Here is a 26,525-nt window from a genome sequence, read left to right as displayed (position 1 = left end):
AAACCATAGCATAACTGGTTAATACGTTTTTACATGCTAAAACTGAGACGAAAATTATTACTTTTACTCATTTCTCAAAAACTACAGCACCCAGTAAGTAAAATTTCAAGGGAAGCTTTCTACTATCATAATCTTCAAACTGTGTAAGTTTAATGTATATCTGTGGACATTGTGTTTTTTGTTAGGAAAAAGTACATAATACCCTTTAAAGGCAGTGTACACTATTGGTACTTGTCAAAGACTAGCCTTCACAGTTGGTGTATCTCAACATATGCATAAAATAACTAACCTGTGAAAATTTGAGCTCAATCGGTCATCAAAGTTGCGAGATAATAATGAAAGAAGAAAACGCCCTAGTCACACGAAGTTGTGTGCGTTTAGATGGTTGATTTCGAGACCTCAAATTCTAAACTTGAGGTCTCAAAATCAAATTCGTGGAAAATTACTTCTATCTCGAAAACTACGTCACTTCAGAGGGAGCCGTTTCTCACAATGTTTTAGACTGCCAACCTCTCCCCATTACTCTTTACCAAGTGCGGTTTAATGCTAATAATTATTTTGAGTAATTACCAATAGTGTCCACTGCCTTTAAAGGAAATTAAAGCAGCCCTGTCCTTGGGGAGACAACAAAGGGGTATGATTGTTGCTCATTCTCGCTTGACTAGTTCCAATCCATAGAGCAAGGATAAAAACCTCGGCCGCCCGTCTGACCTCTAAAAAGAATAGCGCACCACACTCTCACGCACACCCACACCGCCTGTAAAGTACATGTAAGCCCCACACATCGCAAGCCGAGCCTAACGGCTCACGGGCTAGGATTGTGGGCGATAGCGGTGCGTTGAATAGCGGTGTGTGTGGGACTGTGGAAACGAGCATTTATGTGCTTCCTTGTTAAAGACAGTCGGGGGGAACCGGAACAGGAGTTGCATTGCATTCGGGCACCGCATTCGTGCGATTTTTAGCTTTTGGCAAACCATATTACACAGCCTTGATCAAGGCTAAGTTGCTAGTCAAGAAGAAGGACAAGTATAGAAATCATCCTGTTATATCATCATAGCCTTTGTGAACAGAACCACTCTATGTGAATTTAAGCCGTCTGAAAGGAAGGTCCGGTAGCTTACAACGTGGAAGGACCTCTTAACCAATAGCATCGCTGATTCAGGCTCACGGTAAGAGGGAACTACTATCGTTACCCTTGGTAAATTTACTTTAAACAAAGTACATACTATAGCAAAGAAATCAAGTTTCAGAGTGAAGATGGTAGTTTCTTCTCAGCTGGACTGAGCGTACTATCTCTTGGTAAGCCACCCAAACAGAAGATTAGGTAAATACATGTACTTGAACTTACTTGAATCCATCTACGCCATCACACAACAGGGGAGGAGACGGTGGTTCTGGTTACAGTCTACCTCCATGCTGGGTGGGGCAGACAGCTTAGATAAGCTTGTAGAGCCCCGACATTCTTTAGGAATTTGTCCACATGTCCCCGCTTGAAAGTGTTCACAGTTTCAATTGCGTCTCTAGGGAGAATATTCCAGTAATTTACCACTCTCTGGCTAAACCAGAACTTCCTGAGGTTGAGGTTTGATCTTGATTTGTACAGTTTTATAGTTGGTGGCCCCAGTGCTGCACGGTTGACAAATCAAAGAACTGTTCAGGGTTCAAGCCCTCGCGAGGGCCCTGAGTATCTCGTTACCTCCTGCACTCCAGAGTGGTCAATTTCACTGTCCTGAGTCTGTCAACGTAGTCAAGGTGCGATAGACCTCCAATCATTCGCAATGCTCTCTTTTGTAAGACACTGGGCACTGGTACATGTAACTGACAAAGACCAGTCTTCTCACTTGCTGTATCGCAACATATGCATAAAATTACAAACCTTTGAAAATTTGAGCTAAATTGAAGTTGCGAGATAAAAATTAAAGAAAAACATCATTGCCACACGATGTTGTGTGCTTTTCAGACGCTTGATTTCCGAGACCTCAAAATCTAATTCTGAGGTCTCGAAATCAAATTCGTGGAAAAATACTACTTTCTCGAAAACTACGTCAGTCCAGAGGGAGCCGTTTCTCGCAGTGTTTTATACTATCAACCTCTCCCCATTACTCGTTACCACGGTAAGGTTTTAAGCTCATTAATATTCAGTGTAATTACCAATAGTGTCCACTGCCTTAAAAGGAACACGTTGTCTTAGATCAGTCAAGTTGGTTGTTGAAAAGCGTTTGTAACCGTTTGTTATATAATTCATATGGTATAAGAAAGATGTTTTATATATGATCCACATACACTCAAAAAAATGAAACTCTGGTTCAGTAAATTAAACTCGAATTATTTAATTTGATAATACTTAATACCGTTTTTTTTGTTGTTTTTACTTGCTCATCCTAAGTGATTGAAACTTAAATCTTGAAAAGTCAGATTTACTTTAATTATGTAAGTTGTTTATCCATAAATAATAGCTCAAATCAACAAGAGTTACGATCAAGTAGTTACTACTGACACTTATTGGTTAGTGATACTTAAAAATAAAACTTTGCCACTTTTACTGCGGTTATTGAGTAAGAAATACTCAATTACTTGTATTGATGCTGAAGAGCTTAACTTAACAGTATGCAAATTTTTCGTAGCACAAACATGAGTAGAACGAACAAACACGGCTTATGACTATTTGGGGGGGGGGGGGACCATGGCATAATCTAACTTTCCATGCTCTAAGCATTTCAAACCCAAACCAAACGAAATACAATAGTTTTCTCATCTGTCACTCACCAATTATATTTAATTGACAGACACAAAATGAACTAGAGATTGAGAGTTTGTGAACAAACTCAAGGTGTTCGGTTTCCGGGAGTAAAAGCCTGGATTCAAAAACAAATATTACACCTTGCTTTGTTCTCAAGATTTGTAATAAACGGTTCAAATTACAAAAACTGTCAAAACCACATGATTACGTCATCTAGTAAAAGTGTATGTTTGGTGACGTCATCGGTAATATTAGTTTTAAACCAGACCTTTGCCAGACTTGTATGGTGTGATGGTAAAGCATCAAGGATGTTTATTTCGACCTAAAAGACAATAAACCACGCCCTTTCAAATCATTTCACAGTCACTTCCCGTTTAAACAGGTCAAAAGGTCAACGAAAGTTCACCAACATATCCATCTCTGTCAGGTACGTAAAGCCCTTTCATATGATGTACAGATTGTCAAAATAGCTTATGTAGTTTAGGAAATATGAACTTAGGAAATATTAACTGACGACTGAAGAAAAGACTGTAAGGGGCATGTATGTTTTAACCGCCTTGAACGAAGACTATTCTTCATGAAGCTTTTTCGCGCTCTATTGATAATATTTTAAAAAAGAAGTAAAAAAAAAAAAACGTGGATCAAAAATAATGATTTTTTGAAATAATAATTTGAATTTTTATTACTCAAGAATGGATGACGTCATCATGACCTAACTAACACATTATTCCACTCCTAATGCATATCTAACTATGTGCGAAGTTTCAAGTTCATACGAGTGTGCTTTTGTTCGAGGACAAGGGACGAAGAGAAGAAGAAGATGAACATCTGGATTGTTTTATTGATTTGTTTGTACTAAAGTTTTGTTTAATCCGGCAGTTTATTTTAGCAAGACCACTCCTAATTGCTTGGGCCTTATGCTTTAACCATTCTGTTTTCTTTGAATGTTTTGTATTGTAACATCCATGTCTGTGCATGGAGGTAGAAATAGATTAGTTTACGTAACGTCCTTTCCTACTAGAGAAAGTTTGAAAGGGCTTATGTTATTCCAGAGATTTTTTTTCTTCAAAATATTTAACTCAAAATAACTTGGATAGTTGTTTTAACAAATAATCAAAACAATTGATGATTATGCTAAGTTCAAGAAGTAATAGATATCGTAATACTGACGTGAATTCCGTGGGCCCAAAACGCCCTTCACCCGGGGGGAGTGGTCGATCGATGTAACATATCTATTCTTCTCGGTGTTTAACCAAAACATGACCAATGTTCGTCATTTTGTACTGTTGTTTTCTCACATAATTAAAAGTCCCATGAATCACTGAAGTAGGTGGCCATCTCAGCGAAACTTCGTCTTCAATTCCACATTGACCACTAAGCCATCAGAAGGGTAACATTTGAACAATTTGACGCTGAAGATTGAAATGACATCGTTTTCGCAGCGTTCTGCATAGCTATGTAGCTCTATGCATATCACGCTATGGCACAGAGTACAACAAACTTGGCAGCATGCCACCAAATACATTTTGCCTAACACACTACACGTGTACGCCACAAGTGTTACGCACAACCAATGGGGAAATTTCGTAGTTCTTTATACAAGAAATTGTGAATTTTCAAACTCGATTTTGTACCAGAAGACGAGATCAAAATGGGATCACGTCTGCGAGGCATTTACGGAGTTTTTAACGAACTTTCCGATGATGTGTCGATTGTAACAACCCATCATGTAGATCAAAAGTTATGATTTTTTGAAATAATAAACTTTGAAAATTCATAACTCAAGAATTGATGACGTCATCGTGACATAACTCAAATGGTTTCTTCTCCTTATACATATCTAACTATGTGTGAAGTTTCAACTTTATATGTGCTTGGGAAGTGTGATTTTTTTAGCGGACAATCGCTGCTAATAAGCAGAATGGATGATCACTGGAGCGTGCTCTGCTGCACCGCTAATACACTACATGTTGTGTGTATGCCTACGTGCAATGTTTATGCACATACCAATGGGGATTTACGTTGTTCTTTAGACGTGAATTTTGAAATTTTCAACCTCTCTTTTGAGCTGGAAGACAACATCAAAATGGGGTCATGTCTGTGGGGCGTTTACGGAGTTTTCAATGACGATTCAGATGATGTTTCGATTGTAAGAATCCCTCATGTAGATCAAAAGTTATGATTTTTTGAATTAATAAACTTTGAATATTCATAACTCAAGAATTGATGACGTCATCATGACGTAACTCACACGGTTTCTTCTCCTAATAAATCGCTAACTATGTGTGAAGTTTCAAGTTCATACAAATTTGGGAAAGGCGCTTTTGTTAGCGGACAAGGGACGTAGAGAAGAAGAAGAAGAAGTATCAACTAGATATAGTGTTTGTAAAAAACAAACACTAGGTGTTCGGCTATTGTTGGGTCAGTGTTTGAATAAATGAAACAAGTATTGTAAGTATCCCGTCAAATTACAAAGAAATCAAAACCAATCAGTTTTCTCGATGTGTAATAATTTTATGGAAAAAGCATCAAAAAGTGTACACTTCAACCTAAAAGCCTTTAAATAATGCCTTTTCAGAGTATTTTACAGGCTCTTCCAGTTTAAAAAAGTCAAAAAGTCAAGAGAAGGTCACCAACATACCCATTTTTGTGGAATACGTGAGGCCCTTTCATATTCTGTATAGATTGTCAAAATAGATTTTGTGTTTGAGGAAACGTGAACTGATGAATAATGGCGACTGGAGAAGAGACTAACTAACCAGAAGGGAAATGTTTGTTGAAAACGCCTTGAAAACAGACTACGTACGTAAAGCCCTTTCATATGATGTATAGACTGTCAAAATAGCTTTTGTGGTTGAGGAAATGTGAACTGATGATTAATGACGACTGGAGAAGAGACTAACTAACCGGAAGGGAAATGTTTGTTGAAAACGTCTTGAAAACAGACTAAAAACGAGGCTATTTATAGGAAGAAAAAAAATTAAATACAAAAATAAACAGTACAAATTTGGGTCGCCACGTGGTCTCCCATCGAAATACTGACTGGGCCCGATTTTGCTTAAAGGAACACATTGCCTTGGATCGGTCGAGTTGGTCTTTGGAAAGCGTTTGTAACCGTTTTTTATAAAATGCATATGGCTGGAAAGATGTTGTAAAAGTAGAATATAATGATCCACACAAACATGCCTCGAAATTGCGTGGTTTTCCCTTTACCTTGTCGACTAACACGTCGGCCATTTATGGGGGTCAAAATTTTGACTCCCATAAATGGCCGACCGTGTTAGTTCGCACAGTAGAAGGAAAACCACGCAATTTCGAGGCAAACTTGTGTGGATCATTGTATTCTACTTTTAAAACATATTTCCAACCATATGCATTATACAAAAAACGGTTACAAACGCTTTTGTTTTAAACAACTCGTCCGATCCAAGGCAACGTGTTCCTTTAACCTCAGTGACCGGACGAGAACCGGTGTTATCAACGCAGTATGGTCGTAGATAAAACTAATTAACTACTTTTGAAGAAAACTGACATTATGTTGAGAACGCCTCGAACGCAGACTAAAACGATCAAAACGTGGTGCAGAGCGTGACTATGCTCCTCAATGCACCGCATACTTACACGTGGTGACCGCAATGCACCGCATGCTTACACGTGGTGACAAAGTACGTGTACATGTAATCGTAAAATCTTTACGCGCAATCAATGGGGGAATTTTGCAGTTCTTTACACATGAATTTTAGATTTTTCAACCTCGATTTTGAACCAGAACACCTAAAAAAAAAAAAAAAAAAAAACGAACAAAATCAATGAGTTGTTCGGGCTGTTGCCCGAACACCTAAAAAAACCGAACAATAACAAAGAGTTGTTCGGGCTGTTACCCGAACACCTAAAAAAAAAAAAAAAAACCGAACAAAATCAAAGAGTTGTTCGGGCTGTTGCCCGAACACCTAAAAAAACCTAGAATTTAGTGTTTGTAGAAACAAACACAAGGTGTTCGGATATCGTCAAGGGCAGCGTTTGAGGCAATGAAATAAGTGTTGTTAAAAATGCAAAGATTTTTTTTTCTCGATGTGTCTTATGGTAATTTAGCATCAAAAGGGTTGTTGCTCGAACAACTAACAATTAAAGGAACACGTTCCCTTATGAGGCGCCAAGTGTAAACTTATTATTTAACGCAACTATTTACAACTATCTCACCAAGTCGACTTACAGAAACTAAGAAGTTGACTTAACAGCCTGAACACGCGTTGAGATGTGTGTGTATCAAACCTTGCGCACCACTATGAGAGCACTCTTTTTCCTAGTCTTTATATTGCTTTTTAACTTTACGTTTGCGGGCTAAAACTAAATGTAATACTGTAATGCCCCTTTAAATGATGTTTGACCAGGCAAAGATATAAAGTAGGTTCCAACGGTTACAAAATATTAGTATGATTAGCCCGTGCTTAGCTAGTCTTGGTTCCAAGACCTTCGTAAAGTTCGTACCGAAATGGATCAATTCGTACAACGCACCGAAATGGATCAATTCCAACAACAGAGGGCGTCACTATCCATGGTTCGATTTAGCTTCCACTACAGCCAGTCGTCAAACCGCGATGAATTCGGGAAGAAAAGCGCGCCCTCTGTCGGGTTATCACGAGTATGAAATATCACGAGTATGAGATAGTGACGTCTTGGACCAAGACTAGTGCTTAGCCCGCTCATGGGGGTTCCATTGTTTGTGATTAAATTTACTTCATTATCATTATGTTTGACAACTTGGACCGAGCACCTCTGGGTCAAAAGATGTTTTGGAGTTTTCTTAACTTTACAAAATTATGATGTCACTTAACCATTGCTTCGTCCTTCGGATGGGACGTAAAGCCGTTGGTCCCATGTGTTATGTAACGCATATAAAAGAAACCCAGTGTACTTATCGAAAAGAGAAGGATTTCGCCCCGGTGTTCCCGGTCCGATCGGCAGCAAAATTGCGCCACAGCACCTTGTAAAGCATTACATGGTGCTACCAGAGTATTAGTATGATTAGCCCGTGCTTAGCCCGCTCATGGGGGTTCCATTGTTTGTGATTAAATTTACTTCATTATCATTATGTTTGACAACTTGGACCGAGCCACTCTGGGTCAAAAGAATTACGGATTTATTTTAAACACATGTCATGACACGGCGAAACGCGCGAATACGAGGGTGGGTTTTCCCGTTATTTTCTCCAGGCTAAATTTTCACAGGTTTGTTATTTGATATAGAAGTTTTGATACACGAAGTGTGGGCCTTGGGCAATACTGTTTACCGAAAGGGTCCAATGGCTTTAAGTCATGTTTGACGCCTTGGATCGGGCACCACTAGGGCAGGAGATGTTAAGGAGGTTCCAAACGATACATAATTAGTATGCTTAGCCCGATCGTGGGTTCCAGTATTTTCTTATTTTATGTAAATAACATTACATGCGTTAAAGGAACAGGTTGTCTTGGATCGGACGAGTTGGTCTATAAAAAGCGTTAAAAATACATAATGGTTGGAAAGATGTTGTAAAATGATCCACACAAATTTGCCTCGAAATTGCGTGGTTTTCCTTTTAATTTGCGAACTAACACGGTCGGCCATTTTTGGGAGTGATAAAAAACAGGATCTATGGAAAAGCTGAAAATAAAAACCATGACGAAATATACCATTGTTATTCAATAGAGACGTATTGTAGTCACTTTGGTTGGGGAGTGAGGAAACTAGTAAAACACACATAAATCACAGTGCTGGCTGGGACATAATGTTATGCACCTGGCAAATCTATGCATGGATATTCTTTAGAAGGCTTCGTTTGTTTGAATATATTCACATGGTTCGTTGAATATAAGGGGGTTGGTTGTGGCGACAACAACCTTTTTATCCTTTTGACAACCATCATATAATATTGTAACTTCACGGCTCATGGTTGCACTTTGGTATTGTCACTTTTCAACTCGGCTCTACGTGCTGTCTGGTACCTTCCATTCATGATTTATTGTCTCAATCTTCTCACGTAGTTATTTAGTAGGGTCAAAACCTATTTTGCAAGTACATGTACACCATGTAGTGTTAGTTGGACGCAGTTTGCTAACAGCCATTAACCTTTTTTAAATATAATCAGTAAATTAATCATTTTGCTTGTTACATAAAATAAAAGTGAAGAGGATGCCTGAATTGACTAATACAATTAATACAATCGGAGTTGGACGAGGTGTAGACTTGATTCAAGTCTTAGATTGTGGTTATTCTTCTGCATCCCAGGCACAAAAAACGCCCCACATTATTAGCGATCACGCGGGCCCTAACTCGCAATCTCACTTTGCAACGTGTGCAGGCTGTGTATAAGTAAACTGTAAGTTGACTTGGTGAGATAAATTATGTCAGTAAGTGGACTTAACATTTTATCTAAGTCGACTTGATGAGATAAATTATGTTATTAAGTCAACTGATAGTTTTGAGTAAGTCGACTTAGCAAAATAATATGTCGGTTAGTAACTGGTTCCACGAAATAAGTCGTCTTGATGAGATAACGTATGTCGGTAACTCAATATGTTGGATGGCACTCCTGGAGCTCCGTATGTGACCTTTTGCCAGTCAAAACTTATCAATGGAAAATCACGCCATGTGCACGCACATGGCACTGGCGTTTAATGTGTAAACAAGTCTGAACAAGCTATAGTCGCGAGGGGTATGCTGCGTTGGGCATAAACACTTAAGCCAAGAAAATATACAAATGCTTACTTTTGAACCGTAAGACAAGGTCGAAATGGGATTATGTCTGCGAGGCGTTTACGGAGTTTTGAATGATGATTCCGATGATGTATTGGTTGTAAGAATCCCCTGTGTAGATCAGAAGTTATGATTTTATATTAATAAAAAACTTTGAATGACCATCATTCAAGAACGGTTGACGTCATCATGACGTAACTTAAACGGTTTCCTCTCCTAATAAATACCTATCTATGTGTGAAGTTTCAAGTTCATACGGGTTTGGGAAAGGTGCTTTTGTTAGCGGACAAGGTATTTTTGAGTTGGCCGAACAAACTTAAAAATACACTAGACTCAAGTTTTTGTCGTAACAAAAACAAGGTGTTCGGCTTCCGGGAGTACAAAAATACACCCTGGTGGACAATTATCAAAGGAAAAACCCATGAAAATAGGCCTTTTCAAAGCATTTTACATGCACTTCCGGTTTAGAAAGGTCAAAAGGTCAAGAGAAGGTCACCAACATATCCATTTTTGTGAAGTACGTAAACCCCTTTCATATGATGTATAGATTGTCAAAATAGCTTTTGTGGTTGAGGACATAGGAACTTGACGACTGGAGAAGAGACTAACTAAACGAAAGGGAAATGTTTATTGAAAACGCCTTGAAAACAGACTATAAAAGAAGCTGATATAATATTTTAAAAAAGAAACAACAAAAACCAAAAAAAAAACAAAAAAAAACATCAACAACTGGTTTAGCGGGTTTCCCATCCAAGTACTGACCGGGCCCGATGTTGCTTAACTTCACTGATCGGACGAGAACCGGTGTGGTCAACGCAGTACGGTAGTAGTCAAAACAAAAAATGTATTTTTGACGAAAATACACAAAAAATCTGATTTGAACCAGAAGACAAAGTAAAAATGGGGTCATGTCTGCGAGGCTTTACGGAGTTTTTAACGACCTTTCCGATTATGTATCGATTGTAAGAATCCATCACGTGGATCAAAAATAATGATTTTTTGAAATAATAAACTTTGAATTTTTAAAACTCAAGAATGGATGCCGTCATCATGACCTAACTAACACATTATTCCACTCCTAATGCATATCTAACTATGTGCGAAGTTTCAAGTTCATACGAGTATGGGAAGTGTGCTTTTGTTTGAGGACAAGGGACGAAGAGAAGAAGAAGATGAAAATCTGGATTGTTTTGTTTATTTGTTTGTACTAAAGTTTTGTTTAATCCGGCAGTTTATTTTAGCAAGACCACTCCTAATTGCTTGGGCCCTATACTTTAACCATTCTGTTTTCTTTGAATGTTTTGTATTGAAACATCCATGTCTGTGCATGGAGGTAGAAATAGATTAGTTTACGTAACGTCTTTTCCTACTAGAGAAAGTTTAAAAGGGCTTATGTTATTCCAGAGATTTTTTTTTTCTTCAAACTATTTAACTCAGAATAACTTGGATAGTTGTTTTAACAAATAATCAAAACAATTGATGATTATGCTAAGTTCAAGAAGTAATAGATATTGTAATACTGACGTGAATTCCGTGGGCCCAAAACGCCCTTCACCCGGGGGGAGTGGTCGATCGATGTAACGTCTCTATTCTTCTCGGTGTTTAACCAAAACATGACCAATGTTCGTCATTTTGTACTGTTGTTTTCTCACATAATTAAAAGTCCCATGAATCACCGAAGTAGGTGGCCATCTCAGCGAAACTTCGTCTTCAATTCCACACTGACCACTAAGCCATCAGAAGGGTAACATTTGAACAATTTGACGCCGAAGATTGAGAGGAAATCGTTTTCGCAGCGTTCTGCATAAATAGAGCTACACAGCTCTAAATAATAGAGCTATATAGCTCTATGCATATCACGCTATGGCACAGAGTACAATAAACTTGGCAGCATGCCACCAAATAAATGATGCCTTATACACTACACGTGTACGACACACGTGTTACGCACAACCAATGGGGAAATTTGTAGTTCTTTATACATGAAATTATGAATTTTCAAACTCGATTTTGAACCAGAAGACGAGATCAAAATGGGATCATGTCTGCGAGGCATTTACGGAGTTTTTAACGAACTTTCCGATGATGTGTCGATTGTAACAACCCATCATGTAGATCAAAAGTTATGATTTTTTGAAATAATAAACTTTGAAAATTCATAACTCAAGAATTGATGACGTCATCGTGACGTAACTCAAACGGTTTCTTCTCCTGATAAATATATAACTATGTGTGAAGTTAGAAGTTCATACAGGTTTGGGAAGTGTGCTTTTGTTAGAGGGCAAGGAACGGAGATGTATTTTTGAAGAAAAATATACAATTGCAAACTTTGACCTTCCGGTACGAACGGAAGGAGGGGTCATACGATTTTGACGTTAACTTTTCAAATGTAGTCCCAGTCTTGATCTATCAGATGCGTAATTATGAATATCATAACTATAAAATTCGAAGACATATAGCGAAAAGCAAATGGTCACTTTTTGAACCTAAAAACCTTGTAATTCGACACCTGATGACTAAAACGGTTTCATCTACTAATGAATATCTAACTATGTGTGAAGTTTGAAGTTTATGTGAGCTTAGCAAGTATGTCTTTGTTAGCGGACAAAAACCACGGAGAAGAAGACGAAGTAAAAAAAAAGAAAAAAAAAAAAAAAAAAAAAAGAACAAAAACAAGAGGTCTTCGGACTCGAGTCCGAACACCTAAAAAAAAAAAAAAAAAAACCGAACAAAAACAAGAGGTCTTCGGACTCGAGTCCGAACACCTAATAAAAAAAAAAAAAAAAAACGAACAAAAATAAGAGGTGTTCCGGGCTGTTAGCCCGAACACCTAATAAAGATAATTTATAGCATATAGCTTGGTCCCAATGTAAAGAAAACATATTGTATGTAATGAGTTTGAGGTTCACAATACTTGGACCAGCCGACTAACTCAACTTCATAGAACAAGTCATATGAATGTGCGCCCGTACCGGGCCATTTGGCCTGGTCCCCTGCCTATAGTGAATGGCTTCAAGTACTGCTTGTATGGGACCAACGTTTCCCACACCAACGGCATGGCACGCTCTCTCCGAACAACAACAGAGGAGCTCAAAGAGAGCAAGCCAAGGGAAGATTAGCTGTCCCCTGCATTGAAGACGTGATCAGTTACTTCGTTGAATGCCATTCATCATAGGTAAGAACATAATCCAAAAGGCGTTATTTTAGTTATTACACTATAGTAGTTGTGATATGCTCATGACTATTTTTAAGTTAAACAGTTCGTTGGAGTTGTAATGTTGAACCACGTTGTCCGCCTCCGTACACAACAATATGCTCACTTACTGACTGTGACATGCTAAAACTGACAATATGACTGAGTGATATAGGCCTCTTTGTATGACAGTTGCATTGGAGCATTTATTTAAATTAACTTGCCGTTTTCTAGTTTTGCTCGAGGGTTCGTGTTTTGCCCCCGAATAAATAAAGACAAAACAACACAAACACAAAGTGATAGTTACTCATTTTCAAGCTAGTTCTACTGAAGTGTGTGTGTGTTGCACCCCTAAAAATTAAGTCCAAACTACAAAAACACAAAGTAATAGTTACTCATTTATAAACAAAGTTGGTTTTACTAAAGGTTATGTGTGTTACACATAAATAAATTACGTCCAAACAACAAAAACACAAAGTAATAGTTACTCGTTTATAAATAAAGTTAGTTTTACTGAAGGGTTTTTGTTTTACACCAAAATAAACAACAAAGACACAAAGTAATAGTTACTCATTTATAAACAAAGTTAGTTTGACTGAAGGTTATGTGTGTTACACATAAATAAATTAGGTCAAGCAACAAAAACACAAAGTAACAGTTACTCATTTATAAACAAAGTTAGTTTGACTGAAGGTTATGTGTGTTACACATAAATAAATTAAGTCCAAGCAACAAAAACACAAAGTAATAGTTACTCATTTATAAACAAAGTTAGTTTGACTGAAGGTTATGTGTGTTACACATAAATAAATTAAGTCCAAGCAACAAAAACACAAAGTAATAGTTACTCATTTATAAACAAAGTTAGTTTTACTGAAGGGTTTGTGTTTTACACCTAAATAAATTGAGTCCAAGCAACAAAAACACAAAGTAATAGTTACTCATTTATAAACAAAGTTGGTTTTACTAAAGGTTATGTGTGTTACACATAAATAAATTACGTCCAAACAACAAAAACACAAAGTATTAGTTACTCATTTATAAACAAAGTTGGTTTTACCGAAGTTTATGTGTGTTGCACCCAAAAATATGAAGTCCAAACAACAAAAACATAAAGTTATAGTTGCTCATTTATAAACAAAGTTGGTTTTACTAAAGGTTATGTGTGTTACACATAAATAAATTACGTCCAAACAACAAAAACACAAAGTAATAGTTACTCGTTTATAAATAAAGTTAGTTTTACTGAAGGGTTTTTGTTTTACACCAAAATAAACAACAAAGACACAAAGTAATAGTTACTCATTTATAAACAAAGTTAGTTTGACTGAAGGTTATGTGTGTTACACATAAATAAATTAGGTCAAGCAACAAAAACACAAAGTAACAGTTACTCATTTATAAACAAAGTTAGTTTGACTGAAGGTTATGTGTGTTACACATAAATAAATTAAGTCCAAGCAACAAAAACACAAAGTAATAGTTACTCATTTATAAACAAAGTTAGTTTGACTGAAGGTTATGTGTGTTACACATAAATAAATTAAGTCCAAGCAACAAAAACACAAAGTAATAGTTACTCATTCATAAACAAAGTTAGTTTTACTGAAGGGTTTGTGTTTTACACCTAAATAAATTGAGTCCAAGCAACAAAAACACAAAGTAATAGTTACTCATTTATAAACAAAGTTAGTTTTACTGAAGGTATGTGTTTTACACTAAAGTAAATGAAGTAAATTAAAGTAAATTAATCAAAACAAACACAAAGTAAAAGTATTCATTTATACATAAAGTTGGGATTACTGAAGGTTATGTAATTTGCACTCAAATTAGTTAGATCCAAACAACAAAAACACACAGTAATAGTTACTTGTTTGTAATAAAGTAAGTTTTACTGAAGGGTACATGTATGTAGTTTGCACAGAAATAAATTAAGTCCAAACAACAAAACATTTAGTAATAGTTACTCATTTATAAACAAATTTAGTTAACTTTGGCTTTAGACTACTGTAATTTAACAAACAAAAGAAAAATTAATTTTACTGATTTAATTGTGTTGTTCTCGTTTCTTTTATGACAGATAGTCAAGATGGCAGATGCACTTGTTGTATACCATCGTGCATAATGTTGAGAGTCATCATCACCGAAGGAAACGTCCAGAAGCTGATTCTACCCCCTGGGCTGGAAAGTGTGCAGGATTTGAAGAACCAAGTCAAGGAGAGGTTTGAACTCAAAGGGGAATTCAGTCTCCAATTCGTTGATCCGGACTTTGATAATTTCATGAGCTTATCATCACTCAAGGATATTAAAGACAGGGGAACTATCAAAGTCGTTCCACTTTCTATTCCTGATTCAGATTCAGACACAGACATTGACACTGTGTTTGATCCTTTGAGTAATTCATCTCTGCTGCATCGTCCCCGTCGATGTCGGAAGCATCATCCATGTCTACTGCTGTAAGTACATGTAGTACAGATAGAGCACTTCAGTGGCCTACCGTCTTTCCAATCCCATCCTTCTCAATCGACACAGAGATGAAACTTTCAAACGGGGAAAAAACAGTTTGAGAAGGATGGAACTTTGACAAACCCCACAGGAATGAAATCTGATATTTTGGAAAAACTTGCTGAAGCCATGTTTAGCTACAAGGCATATCCATCAGATGATCAGTTCTGCTCTGTAGCACAAGCATTTGTCAAGAAGCACCCATACCTGAAAGAACCAGGTGCTGCCACTGGCTAACTTGGTTGGAAAATAAGCCTTAAACTCAAGATGGGTAACTATAGATCAAAATTGCGAAATCACGGATGCACAGAACTAACTGTAAAATCACTCTAAATCAGCCAAGAACATAAAAAAAAACAAGAAAGGCAGAAGGCAGAAGATAACTACCTCCCTGAATTTCCTGGTGATGAAACAGCTGCAAGCTCTGAAAAGGAACGGACTGCTCTTCTTGATTAATTGAAGAAAACACACAATGGAAAAGTGATTATGGAAAAAATGGCAAAGACATTTTTCCCACCGCAGACAAGAAGTAGTTCTTCACAAACCATATGTTGTTCTAAAGAATAGTGATTGAAACCAGCTGACCACTTGCCAATGTAATGCTATAATTAATCATGTACCTTTATACAAGTTTTACTGAACAATCCTTTTTTCTACTTATTACTTACAGGGACATGTTGCCTTGGATTGGTCGAGTTGGTCCATGAAAAGTGTTTGAAACCAAGGAAAAGAGTTATCAAACGGTTTCAAACACTTTTCAATGACTAACTCAACCGATCCAATGCAACGTGTCCCTTTAAAGTGATGTAACATTAAGGTTGAGCAAGCTGAATATCTATACCCAATGCTAGACATTACAATGACCTAAAGTTGATTTCTCTGCACTTTTTAAGGATTTTTTTTTAGTTTAACTAAATGGGTCCTTAGCTTAAAAATTATTGTTTGTAAATAATAACCTGCAGTAGGTCTCTTTGCTAGAGACACCTTATTGCAGTACATTATCTTTTATTATTCCACTAATTTTACTCGCTTAACAAAGACTAACAAAAATACATCTTTCGATACTGTATTTAATAACTTCCGTGTCAGATAATTGAGAGTTAACAAATGAAAGTTGTATCATAAACACAACTAAAAATTGATACAACAAAGCAAGGTGTTTTTTATGTGATTATGCTATGAAGTTGAAGGGTCTGGATACAAAACACAAAATCCACAGATTTACATTAAACTCATACAGTTTGAAAATAATGATAGTAGAAAGCTTCCCTTACAATGTTACTTGCTGAGGAATGAGTAAAACATTTTTTTCTTTCTCAAAAACTACAGCACCTCAGCAAGTAATATAAGATTTCTACTGTCAATATCTTCAAACGGTGTAAGTTTAATAGGAATCTGTGGAAATTGTATTATGTGTTACAGAAAGTACCCAAATCCTTCAAGAGTGTTCAAACGAGTTTGCTGATGTTATCGTTAAAAATTATTGTTGTTGTTGTTCATATTATGTTTACATAAAATAAATGCGTTCATGGTAGATAAGTGCACAAACCGCAAGTCAGACCTTACTGAATGTGGAGTGTCAATAATTTTAGTAACACACAGAAATCACTTTCATTATTTTGTTTGAGTGTTATTTACAAATATCAGTATGTAATTTACCCCCTAATCGGTTAATTTCCTCAACTCAGTTAATTTCCGTCAACTCTATGACCTAAATTGTTTACACATTGATTTGTGTTAATTCTTGCATCATAATATTACACACCAGTATAAAATCACACTGTGAATTAAGTTTAAAACATTTAAGTACTATTAGCGCTGTAATTCAGTTTAATTTCATGTGCAATCTGAATAAATACCTTGTGGAATCTACCTCAATCAATTAAACTTGCCCGGATCATTTTATTTTTGTGATTGTCTAAGTTAAATGTGAGTAGCACAAACTTAAATTATTTGCGCCTATTTACCTTGCAAATTCAAGTTACATACAATAATATAATTTTGTTAGGTTAATAACCAAATTCAAATAAATCAAACAAACCCATACTGAGTAAAATTGAATTGATTTAATCAATTGGTTTTTAGTTAATTTTACTTCAAATGAAAAGTAGCGCCCACTTCGAATTGTAAGTTAATTCAACTTGCCATAGGAAGTAATATTAGTTGCATCACAATGAGTAAATTGGGCTGTGATATTTTAAGTTTAACAAACTTGGGGAATACAAGTACAAAAAACTTATATTCTTGTCCCGTTCAATTTACTCAATTATATCGAGTCAACAAACTTGCCTTAATACAATTTTCGAAGAAAACGCGTTTTGAGTTTATTTTACTTACAATTAAACGTAGCGCCTACTTCTAGCCTCAATTTATTTCAACTTGCCTTAGATTTGAGTAATAGTAAATGAATCGTAATATGTCATCCCAACTCATTTCAAATCAGTAAAGCTAACTCGAAAAAGCGAGGAACACATAATATTAAGTTAACTGGACTTTGACATTTTAAGTTTAAATAACTTGAGGAACAAAAGTACAAAGAACTTAAATTCTTATCCCGTTCAATCTACTCAATAAAATTGAGGCAACAAACTTGCCTTAGTAAAATTAAGTAAGTTGAACAAAACATTTTTTTGAGTGTACATTTGCCTCGAAATTGTGTGGTTTTCCTTTTACTTTGCGAACTAACACGGTCGGCCATTTATGGGAGTCAAAATTTTGACTCCCATAAATGGCCGACCGTGATTGCCGACGAGGTAAAAGGAAAACAACGCAATTTCGAGTGGTACTTGTGTGGATTATATTATATTCTGCTTTTAAAACATCTTTCTAATCATATGCATTTCATAACAAACGGTTACAAACGCTTTTTAAAGACCAACTCGTCCGATCCAAGGCAACGTGTTCCTTTAACTGACACTATAGGCTTTTTCACACTATTGATCTTCGATCCGTGTCGAACCTTATCCGGATAGGGTCTGTGTTGGTTTGGTAAAATTGCAACACGGATACAAACAGCTTCGCTTTCACACTAGCTTTGTAGGAAATCAGCTTTTTGGTTACACGTGTAACTTTCAATCTTGATATTATCCGACCGTTTCACACTGCACAGCGTCTTACACGCATCGAAGCAGGGCCCAATTTCATAGAGCTGCTAAGCACAAAAATTTGCTTAGCATGAAATTTCTGCCTCGGTAAACACAGGATTACAGCCAAATTTCCACATGATTTTCACGATGAGCAAACATGGGCTGAATACCAGTAAAAAGCAATATGCAAAAAATGGAAATTTGGTTGGTAATCCTGTTTTTATCAAGGGAGACATTTCATGCTAAGCAAATTTTTGTGCTGAGCAGCTCTATGAAATTGGGCACAGGGGCCAATTTCGTAGAGCTGCTTAAGCAAAAAAAATTCTTAAGCACGAAAAAAGCTCGCTTATTTTACACATGTTAGTGGCCAAAATTTCATGCCACATACATTGCTTATGACTAGTATTTAGCTGTTGTTTACTTAGCATAACAATTGAGTGGAGGCTTGGGCGGTAATCTGATTTTACTAAGCAATGAATTTTTTGCTTAAGCAAAATTTTTTGCTTAAGCAGCTCTATGAAATTGGGCCCAGACGTACGCGGCTACTTTTTATGTACGCAGCGCCTTTTGTACGCGGTTTTGGGTTTTTCTCATAGATATAGAATAGAATAACTAGATCGGCCGCGCGTACAAACGCGGGTTCTGGCATGGGGGCCGCCATTGCCTGTGTACATTTTCTGTGCGTTGCCGTCAGCACGTAACTAGTATAATGGAGATCAATGGGAAGGGTCTATTAAAATAACTAGAGTGCGTTTTGGCGACGTTTTGGTTGTGACGTCAGAAACAGTTTTTGATTGGGGTCGCCAAAACGCACTCCTAGATCGGCCGCGCGTACATACGCGCCGTTGCCTGTGTAAAAAAGTTTTTGTTCGCCATGGATGCGGCAAAAATTTCACGTTCGAAAGGCGACGCGCGGAAATGAACACGGGAGATAGGTCTTTGACGCGCTAAATGTCACGTGCTGTCGGCAACAAGTCACGTGCTGACGGCAACGCACAGAAAATGTACACGAGAGATAGGCAATGGCGGCCCCCATTGTCCTATCCAGTCAGTATAATGGAGATCAATGGTCCCTTCCCTTCCCATGAAATATGTAAATTGCACAAAGCGCGTGCGCACTAACGTTTTGGTTGGCAAAGATTAATGAGGGAACGTCGCGCTGTTTTGTACACGGCTATTGCGCGTCTGCTTAGTGCACAACTCTATGGCGTTTGCCAACCAACAGGGTCTGTACGCATGCGTGAATGTGATTAGCATATTTCATGGGAAGGGTCCATTCTATATCTAGTCTATGGTTTTTCTACACGCTGGACAACTGTAGTGTGCGCGGATGCCACTTTCGCTCCGTGTCGGAATCTTCGACACGGATGGAGATTTATCAAACCCACCTCCCGGTCAGGGTTGGTTTTGACACGGATAGTGCGCCTTATCCGGATCGACACCGTGTTGAAAAGTTGTAGTGTGAAAAGGTCAGTGCACATTATCCGGATCGTATCCGTGTCCAACACAGAGATTTTTTGTAGTGTGAAAAGGACTTATAGACCAAACATTATTTAGTTTCTGAAAATGGTTACAATGTGGTACAACTTCAAAAGATTGATAGTCATGAAATAACGATTACTCAATACAAAAATTAGTCTCATTCAAAACATGGTTGGTCAAAAACTACCCCACACTTCTTTTTTATAAATATTAACCACAATTAATAGGTTCGGTCACAACTTCTCACAAAAGACTTTGTACTGTATTAGCAATTATTCGGTTCAAACAGACGATCCAGAGTCGCGCCGAACCAATCAGAATTAGGGGCGACTCCAGGTCGACCTAAATCAATTTGAACTAATTGTTTTCACATAAATCTAGTATTCTACGACAAAAGGTGCGGCAAAGACGATTCGGGAACAGTGTACACGAACAATGTAGATTGCACATGGCGTGTACATAATGTACAGCATGTTTTTTTGTTTTCCTGACATTGACATTGCTTCAGGATCATTAAATGCTTACTCGTGCTTTCGTTCACATTATGCAGGTTGGATCGAATCACTATGAAGGCAAGAAAGAAGTGGGCTGTCGTAATTGCAGTTTGTTCTATCTTGTTTTGGCTGAGTATTGGCATTAATCGGAAATGGCAGATAATGGACGCTACCAAAACAACAAAACCAATTTCATTGTTTCGTTCGGAAATTGGGATGAACCAAGCAAACTGGGCCCCAAACCAGCCTGATCCCGCAGTTAGAAACTGGACCTCAAACCAACCTGATCCCGCAGTTAGAAACTGGACCTCAAACCAACCTGATCCTGCAGTTACAAACGGTCATAGCGTGACACTGACCATCCACCTTGCAGCGATTCCTGTCATACTTAATCAGCTTTACTGCATTGCAATACGATCAGCAGCACTATTCTGGTCTCCGAAATTAGGACGCATAGGACTTATAATGGACGCAGAGTCACAGAGAGACCATGAGTTTGCCGCACGACTCAAAGCACAAGAGGAACTACTTGGGTTTACCTTCGAGATAATGTATCAGCCGCTACCGCCATCGGGGTTCAGCTACTTTACCTCGATGGGTCACGAATTCTTCCCTGGGAAGTCAGCTAGTTACAACAGGCAACTTTGGAATAGCTTCTTCATGGACGAGTACGTCACTACATCAATTGTGGCGTGGACGGACGGCGATGTAATGTTCACCTCCCCAGTCATTCCGGAAAGCATCCTCAACGGTGACAAAATCCGAACCTTTGCCGAGCCTGCCTTCTTTCATCGTAAACCTGCTGAATCCACTGCGTTTATTGCTCTTGGGAAGAAGGCGGTTGCTCAGTTCACGTGTTTTCCTCTGTACTTGTGGCGGGATACCATAACGAACTGCCGGAATCACATTCTAAAACACATGAAGGTATTTAAAAAGTAAAACATATTACGAGTTTTATAACGAAGTTTTGAATTATTTCCTGATCTTATTATCGGATCAGGAGCCAGTTTTATGAAACGGGAATTTGGACAAGGTTCCTTTGTATGAACTTAAGTCGTGTCCTTGTTCTTTTACCGGGATGACTATCAGGGTGTCTAACAAAAAGGTAATCCTACTGCAAATGGTTTTTATGGCCATACTGTTGTTTACCAGCAGAAAGCATGCCACCATCTTAAAGCCGAAGCCTTGTGCTTTTCAATGATATATTTGGTCACATGTCAGGGTCACGCATCATGGAGCACCACTGTCTTGAAGTTGTGGTGCAAAAATGCAGTTGGTTCACTTTTGAACCCATGTCATTCTGGCCTTCAGACACAATGGTATGAAACCAGCAGTTTTTAGGCTAGAGTACACGGAAGCTATTGGAGAAGACCGAGAACCACCAGCAAAGAAAACAAGTGGGCCACTGTGAGAAAGTATGAAGAACACGAGACCAGCCTCAACCTCAACAAAAGAAGTTCAGGAAGGCCAAGGACAACAACATCTCAGGAAAACATCGCTGCCGTACGACATCAACTGATTGACCACCCACGGGAGCCACGAGCCACTTTTAATCGGATCACTCGTCTGGACCTTCATTTACATCCGTTCCACATCCACAACCGTCACAAACTTCTGCCTGCTGATCTTGCAAGAAGACAGACTTTTTTTGTGAGTGGCTTCTTGAGTCTTCAGCGGTGGGAGAGAGATCCAAAGTTTCTGGTGGTTCTCAGTCTGGTAATGCTTCTCCAAAGGCATATCCCATGTATGTAGCCTGCAAATTTCTGGTCTCATAAAATTTCTTGACCACAAAGATTCTCTGTTCTGCCGTTAGCTGAACCATTGTGACAACTTGAGGTTTACACACTGCATTTTTGCACCACAACTTCAAGACGGTGGTGCGTCATGATGCGTGACCCTGGAATGAAACCAAAGGTATCATAAAAAGCACAATGCTTCGGCTTTAAGATGATGCCATACTTTTTTCTGGTAAACACGTATAGTTTTGCCATAAAAACCATTTACAGTAGGATTACCTTTTCTTTTAGACACCCTGTACACTTCATCAAATTCGACCAAGTAAACTGGCGAAATTTTCTGGATATCATGTTTTTAACATGAATGCAAAAGTTAAATGATTATTTCAGAAATCCTCACGCCTGGAACTGAGTTTTTTCACATTACAGGTTCTCTTTTCTCTTTTTGTCTTTATTGTTTTAGGTAAAAGAGTTCGAGGAAGCATTCGTCAAGTTCCGTGGATACCAGTCCTTCCCAGTAAATATCTTGTTCTCGTACGCATTTTACTTCGAGCATGATCGTTACGATTGGCACATTCGGCTCCCACCAAGAATGTCTCTGCAACAGTACAACAGGAAGTTTGTGTCGCCAGGTTTTGGCTTTGAAATAACCGACTTAACACCAGAAGTGTGCAACACTATGCACAAACCCTACTTCGATCCTAAGCGTATAATTAGTCATTTACAGGGCTACTGTACGTCTATGCACTACATTGGTAAACGACCTGAACAATGTGAACAGTTTCGAGGTAAAACGGACTTTCAGGTTTTCGAACCAAGACGGTACGAGAAACGTACGATTGCCCAGTGGTGTGAAGGGGCAATCGAAAACCGGGCAGCATGTGCCGCAGTCAGTGATGCTTATTATAAGAAGGTTGCAAAACACGTCCAATTTGGACTCATTAACTTTGATCTAAACAAAGTTAAAAATGTTGAAAAGGCCGCCATGGAAATGAATATTACTTGCCGCAAGTTTGAATAGTTAAATTAGAAAAGTTAAAAAGACTGGTCTTTGACAAATTACCATACGTGTATATTCCCTACTTTTTAAAATCCCTTTTGCAGCCATTATACACTTTCGGAACAGGTTTACAAATAACTTAAAGGGTTTATAGAAGGTATTTGTGAAAGACTTCTCTTGAATTATTATTCCATGACATGCTTTAATTTTGGAGAAAACATTAAAACCTTATCAATTCTCGGTATCGAGAATTACGGATTTATTTTAAACACATGTCATGACAATGCGAAACGTGCGGAAACAAGGGTGGGTTTTCCCCGGTTTTTTTTCTTCTCCCGACTCCGATGACTTATTGAGCCTAAAGTTTCACAGGTTTGTTATTTTTTTTTTATATATCCTCTGCTTACCAGTTATCACGCTATTATGCCTTTTTCTTTGAATTGGGAAAAAAATAATGATGCCTTATATCAACCGATGCCCTAATTATCTTCATTTGTTAATACGAAGTATGCAAACATGTATTAAAACTTGTTCACACCACACACCGATCTTGGATGACTTCAACTGGCCCCATTTGTTTTGAGTTTTTCCTGTTTTCACGGCAAACGAGAAAGTATGGTTTCCCGGTGAAGCCATACATGGAAGAAACATCTGCAGTGACTACAAGTGTTCTTTGAGACTCTGTGTATGACTGTATAGCCAGCAGTTGCCTTCATTTTATTCAAAATATTTTTTTATTAAATTTTTAAAGTTACCATGGTAACTTGCACAAAATAAAAAAAAATAAAAAAAATATAAAAAGTGTGAATAATTACTGGCTTCAAAATTTGATTTCTATTTATTTTTGTTCTATTTTTTTTCTTAATATTTATAATAAAGTATATACATAAACAGTGATAATTGAATCAACAAGCTGATGTTTAAATTTTGATATAAATAATAGTATTGATACGAGGGTTACAAAATAAAAATCTCCAAAAATATTAGAAAATGATATAAGGCACATGGGTTCTTTAAGCCTCGGTATTTTTTTTCAAGAATGCTCAGCAAAACATTCTGTCACATGATTTTGATCATCATGAATTGTGAATTGAAATAGCGTTTGATGAAACTTTTTCGGTGGGCAAATATTTTTATATGGCCTCAACATTATGACATATTTTTGTACCTTGTAGAAATGCCTAAAATACCAAACTTTTTGCATTTACAAGTGCAAATGACCAGTGGAGCCTTACATGTTTCTAAGTTTTTGTCAAAGAAGAGGAGACTCTTTGCTTGGCATATAAAACCACACAATTTTTATCTTGGGACTGTTTACATCGCGCACAGAGAGGTAAAAGATTTGCAACGATAATAGGGACACCGCGAAAACAGGACCTCCTACGATATAAGTTGTGATACACGAAGTGTGGGCTTTGGACATTACCTTTTACCGAAAGTGTCTAATGGCTATAAGAGCACCGAATTCAAACTCTGGTGTTTCTGATCAGCAAAATGTGGGTTCGAATCCCCAGCCGTGACACTTTTATCTTTAGCAAGACACATAACCATTGCTTCGTCCTTCGGATGGGATGTAACGCATGTAAAAGAACACAGTGCACTTATTGACAAGAGAAGGGGTTCGCCCCGGGTGTTCCTGGCTATGGCTGATGTATGCGCCGCAGCACCTTGTATACCCTCAGGTGCTTATGGGTCTTAGAACTCATCACTACAACAACATAGTGTTTTCTGAAAGTTTGTATAATACTCAGCACGACTACCTTGTTTGGTAGATACGTGCACTATATAAGACTTCGATACCATTATTATTATGATTATGAACGATATAGGCATAATGTTCTGAGATACATCAATTCAATTTTACTAATTGAATTCAATTCAATTTAATTCGACATTTGCGGTGACAACAGCTATCAATCAAGAAAAATTGTATCTGATTCGTTCGACTCTTGCAAATGCACAAATAAAAAGGAACAGCTTAGGTTTAAATGAGAGAAGCAAGATGGCTGCACATCAGCCAGATCAAGGTCTGTACCTTTACTTCAAGCCTCGGTTTGAATACCTGGTTGTTATAAAAAACAAGATGGATGCACAAATGAAGAGTCTCCTCATTAAAGAGATCAATACAGGATTAAAGCTATTTAATTCTTTATCAATGTTAGTTAATAAAGTAATAATTTAAAGGGATGCACATCCATACAATGTGTTTTGTTTATTCCCGACATATCTGACTTGCGTAATTAGCGAATAAGTCATGCCGCCCCCCCCCCCTTTTGTGGATTGTTACCGACCCCCTACCATCAACGTCACGTCGGGAATTCAAACATATCGTCGGCAAAAAGAGTCTGGTCCCTACGGGTCCCTAATTACACGCGTCTAGGTACCAAGCCACACAGTGCACACGTCTCTATATATGCACACAGCCAGGGGGCCGACGGCTCGGGTTACCGACATGACGTCACGTTTATGCAAATGAAATGAAGGCTCCCTTTTACTTGCGCATTTAATTAAAAATAGAAAAAAATATTTCAGGTTTAAAAAGTCATGTTTAATCGTTTAAATGAAAAAAAAAAAAAAAATGCAGCCACCCTTTCAAAGCAAGCTAGCATGGTCCGGTAGCAGTGCCTTGTGAGACGCAAACCATCCACTACGTGCCGTGTGTCTAGAGGCTGAAAATAAACAAAATAAAACACAAGTGTTGAATATTGTGTGCTATCTGGGCCTACCCCCACAACATTCTAAAGATCCCGAGTCCAAATTTTGGGTCCTAAGGGCCGATCTGACCAATTTCTTGGTCAACATCAGACCGGGAAAATGGGTTAAAAATATATTTCAATGCGAATTTTCGTCAGTTTGGCCTGTTTTCCGTGTCAGGTTGACCCGGAAAGTCTGGTCGTGGTTTCCCTCCCGGTTGTGACATTTACTTCCCATTGTTGTTTGTTTGATTATCATTCACTGGATATGTACATGTATTGTTGTACTTACATTGTCTCTGCTGCGCCTGGAACATCTATTAAGATTGATTTGGCGCAATATACAATACCTTAGTATTAGCTGTTCGATCCCATAGCGTTCGTACACGTTTTTTTTGTGGCAACCTAATCTCCTAAACCATTAAGTCAAAAGAGTTCATATATCAAATCGTCAAAAATGTTAAAATGTTTAATTAACGAGCCTTAACTAAGCTTATGAATATATAATTATTAAATATTCAAGTACTATACAACCGATTTTCAATCTTTTTTTCAGTTTTATACTCCTATTTATAGGCATTAAAAATAAACCTTGAAAAACCGTGACCCAAGTTGACCTGTACATCGATCCGGGTCAACCAGAAGTGGGACCATATCTCAAGAACCATACATTATTAATTTCAAACTGTTTTTCAGTCATAGACTCATTGGTCATTAAAGAACATAATCCAAGCAAAACAACACGGAACAGCTTTGTGTTTGTTCACAAACACCTAATGTCTAGTTTTATTTTATTTAAGTTCCTGCTTTATGGGCCTTTCTAACACTTTTTCTACCTCAATGTTTCACTGCAGTGACGACCGT

General features: G+C 37.7%; 2 protein-coding genes across 4 annotated transcripts; both read left to right on the top strand.

Moving 5' to 3' along the window:
• Positions 1–31: 31 nt before the first annotated feature.
• On the top strand, positions 32–23,775 carry LOC139950190 (uncharacterized). 3 transcript variants are annotated; one of them, XM_071948837.1, is made up of 4 exons: positions 32–1,169; positions 3,123–3,167; positions 20,289–21,156; positions 22,432–23,775. In XM_071948837.1, the coding sequence occupies exons 3-4, from the start codon at positions 20,305–20,307 to the stop codon at positions 22,987–22,989; spliced, it is 1,410 nt and encodes a 469-aa protein (XP_071804938.1). In that variant the 5' UTR covers positions 32–1,169; positions 3,123–3,167; positions 20,289–20,304; the 3' UTR covers positions 22,990–23,775. The 3 variants fall into 3 exon arrangements, with proteins under 3 accessions (XP_071804938.1, XP_071804940.1, XP_071804933.1); XM_071948839.1 differs by having other exon boundaries at positions 3,104–3,167; XM_071948832.1 differs by lacking the exon at positions 3,123–3,167.
• On the top strand, positions 12,311–17,617 carry LOC139950237 (uncharacterized). The gene is made up of 2 exons (XM_071948858.1): positions 12,311–12,647; positions 14,746–17,617. Exons 1-2 carry the CDS (start codon positions 12,632–12,634, stop codon positions 15,123–15,125), a joined length of 396 nt encoding a protein of 131 aa, XP_071804959.1. The 5' UTR covers positions 12,311–12,631; the 3' UTR covers positions 15,126–17,617.
• Positions 23,776–26,525: the final 2,750 nt, after the last annotated feature.

Source organism: Asterias amurensis, chromosome 2 (assembly GCF_032118995.1).
Source record: "Asterias amurensis chromosome 2, ASM3211899v1".
In the NCBI taxonomy this organism is placed as follows: Eukaryota; Metazoa; Echinodermata; class Asteroidea; order Forcipulatida; family Asteriidae; genus Asterias; species Asterias amurensis.
Note: the sequence above shows the minus strand (reverse complement) of the source record. Positions and strands in the feature narration are given on the sequence as shown.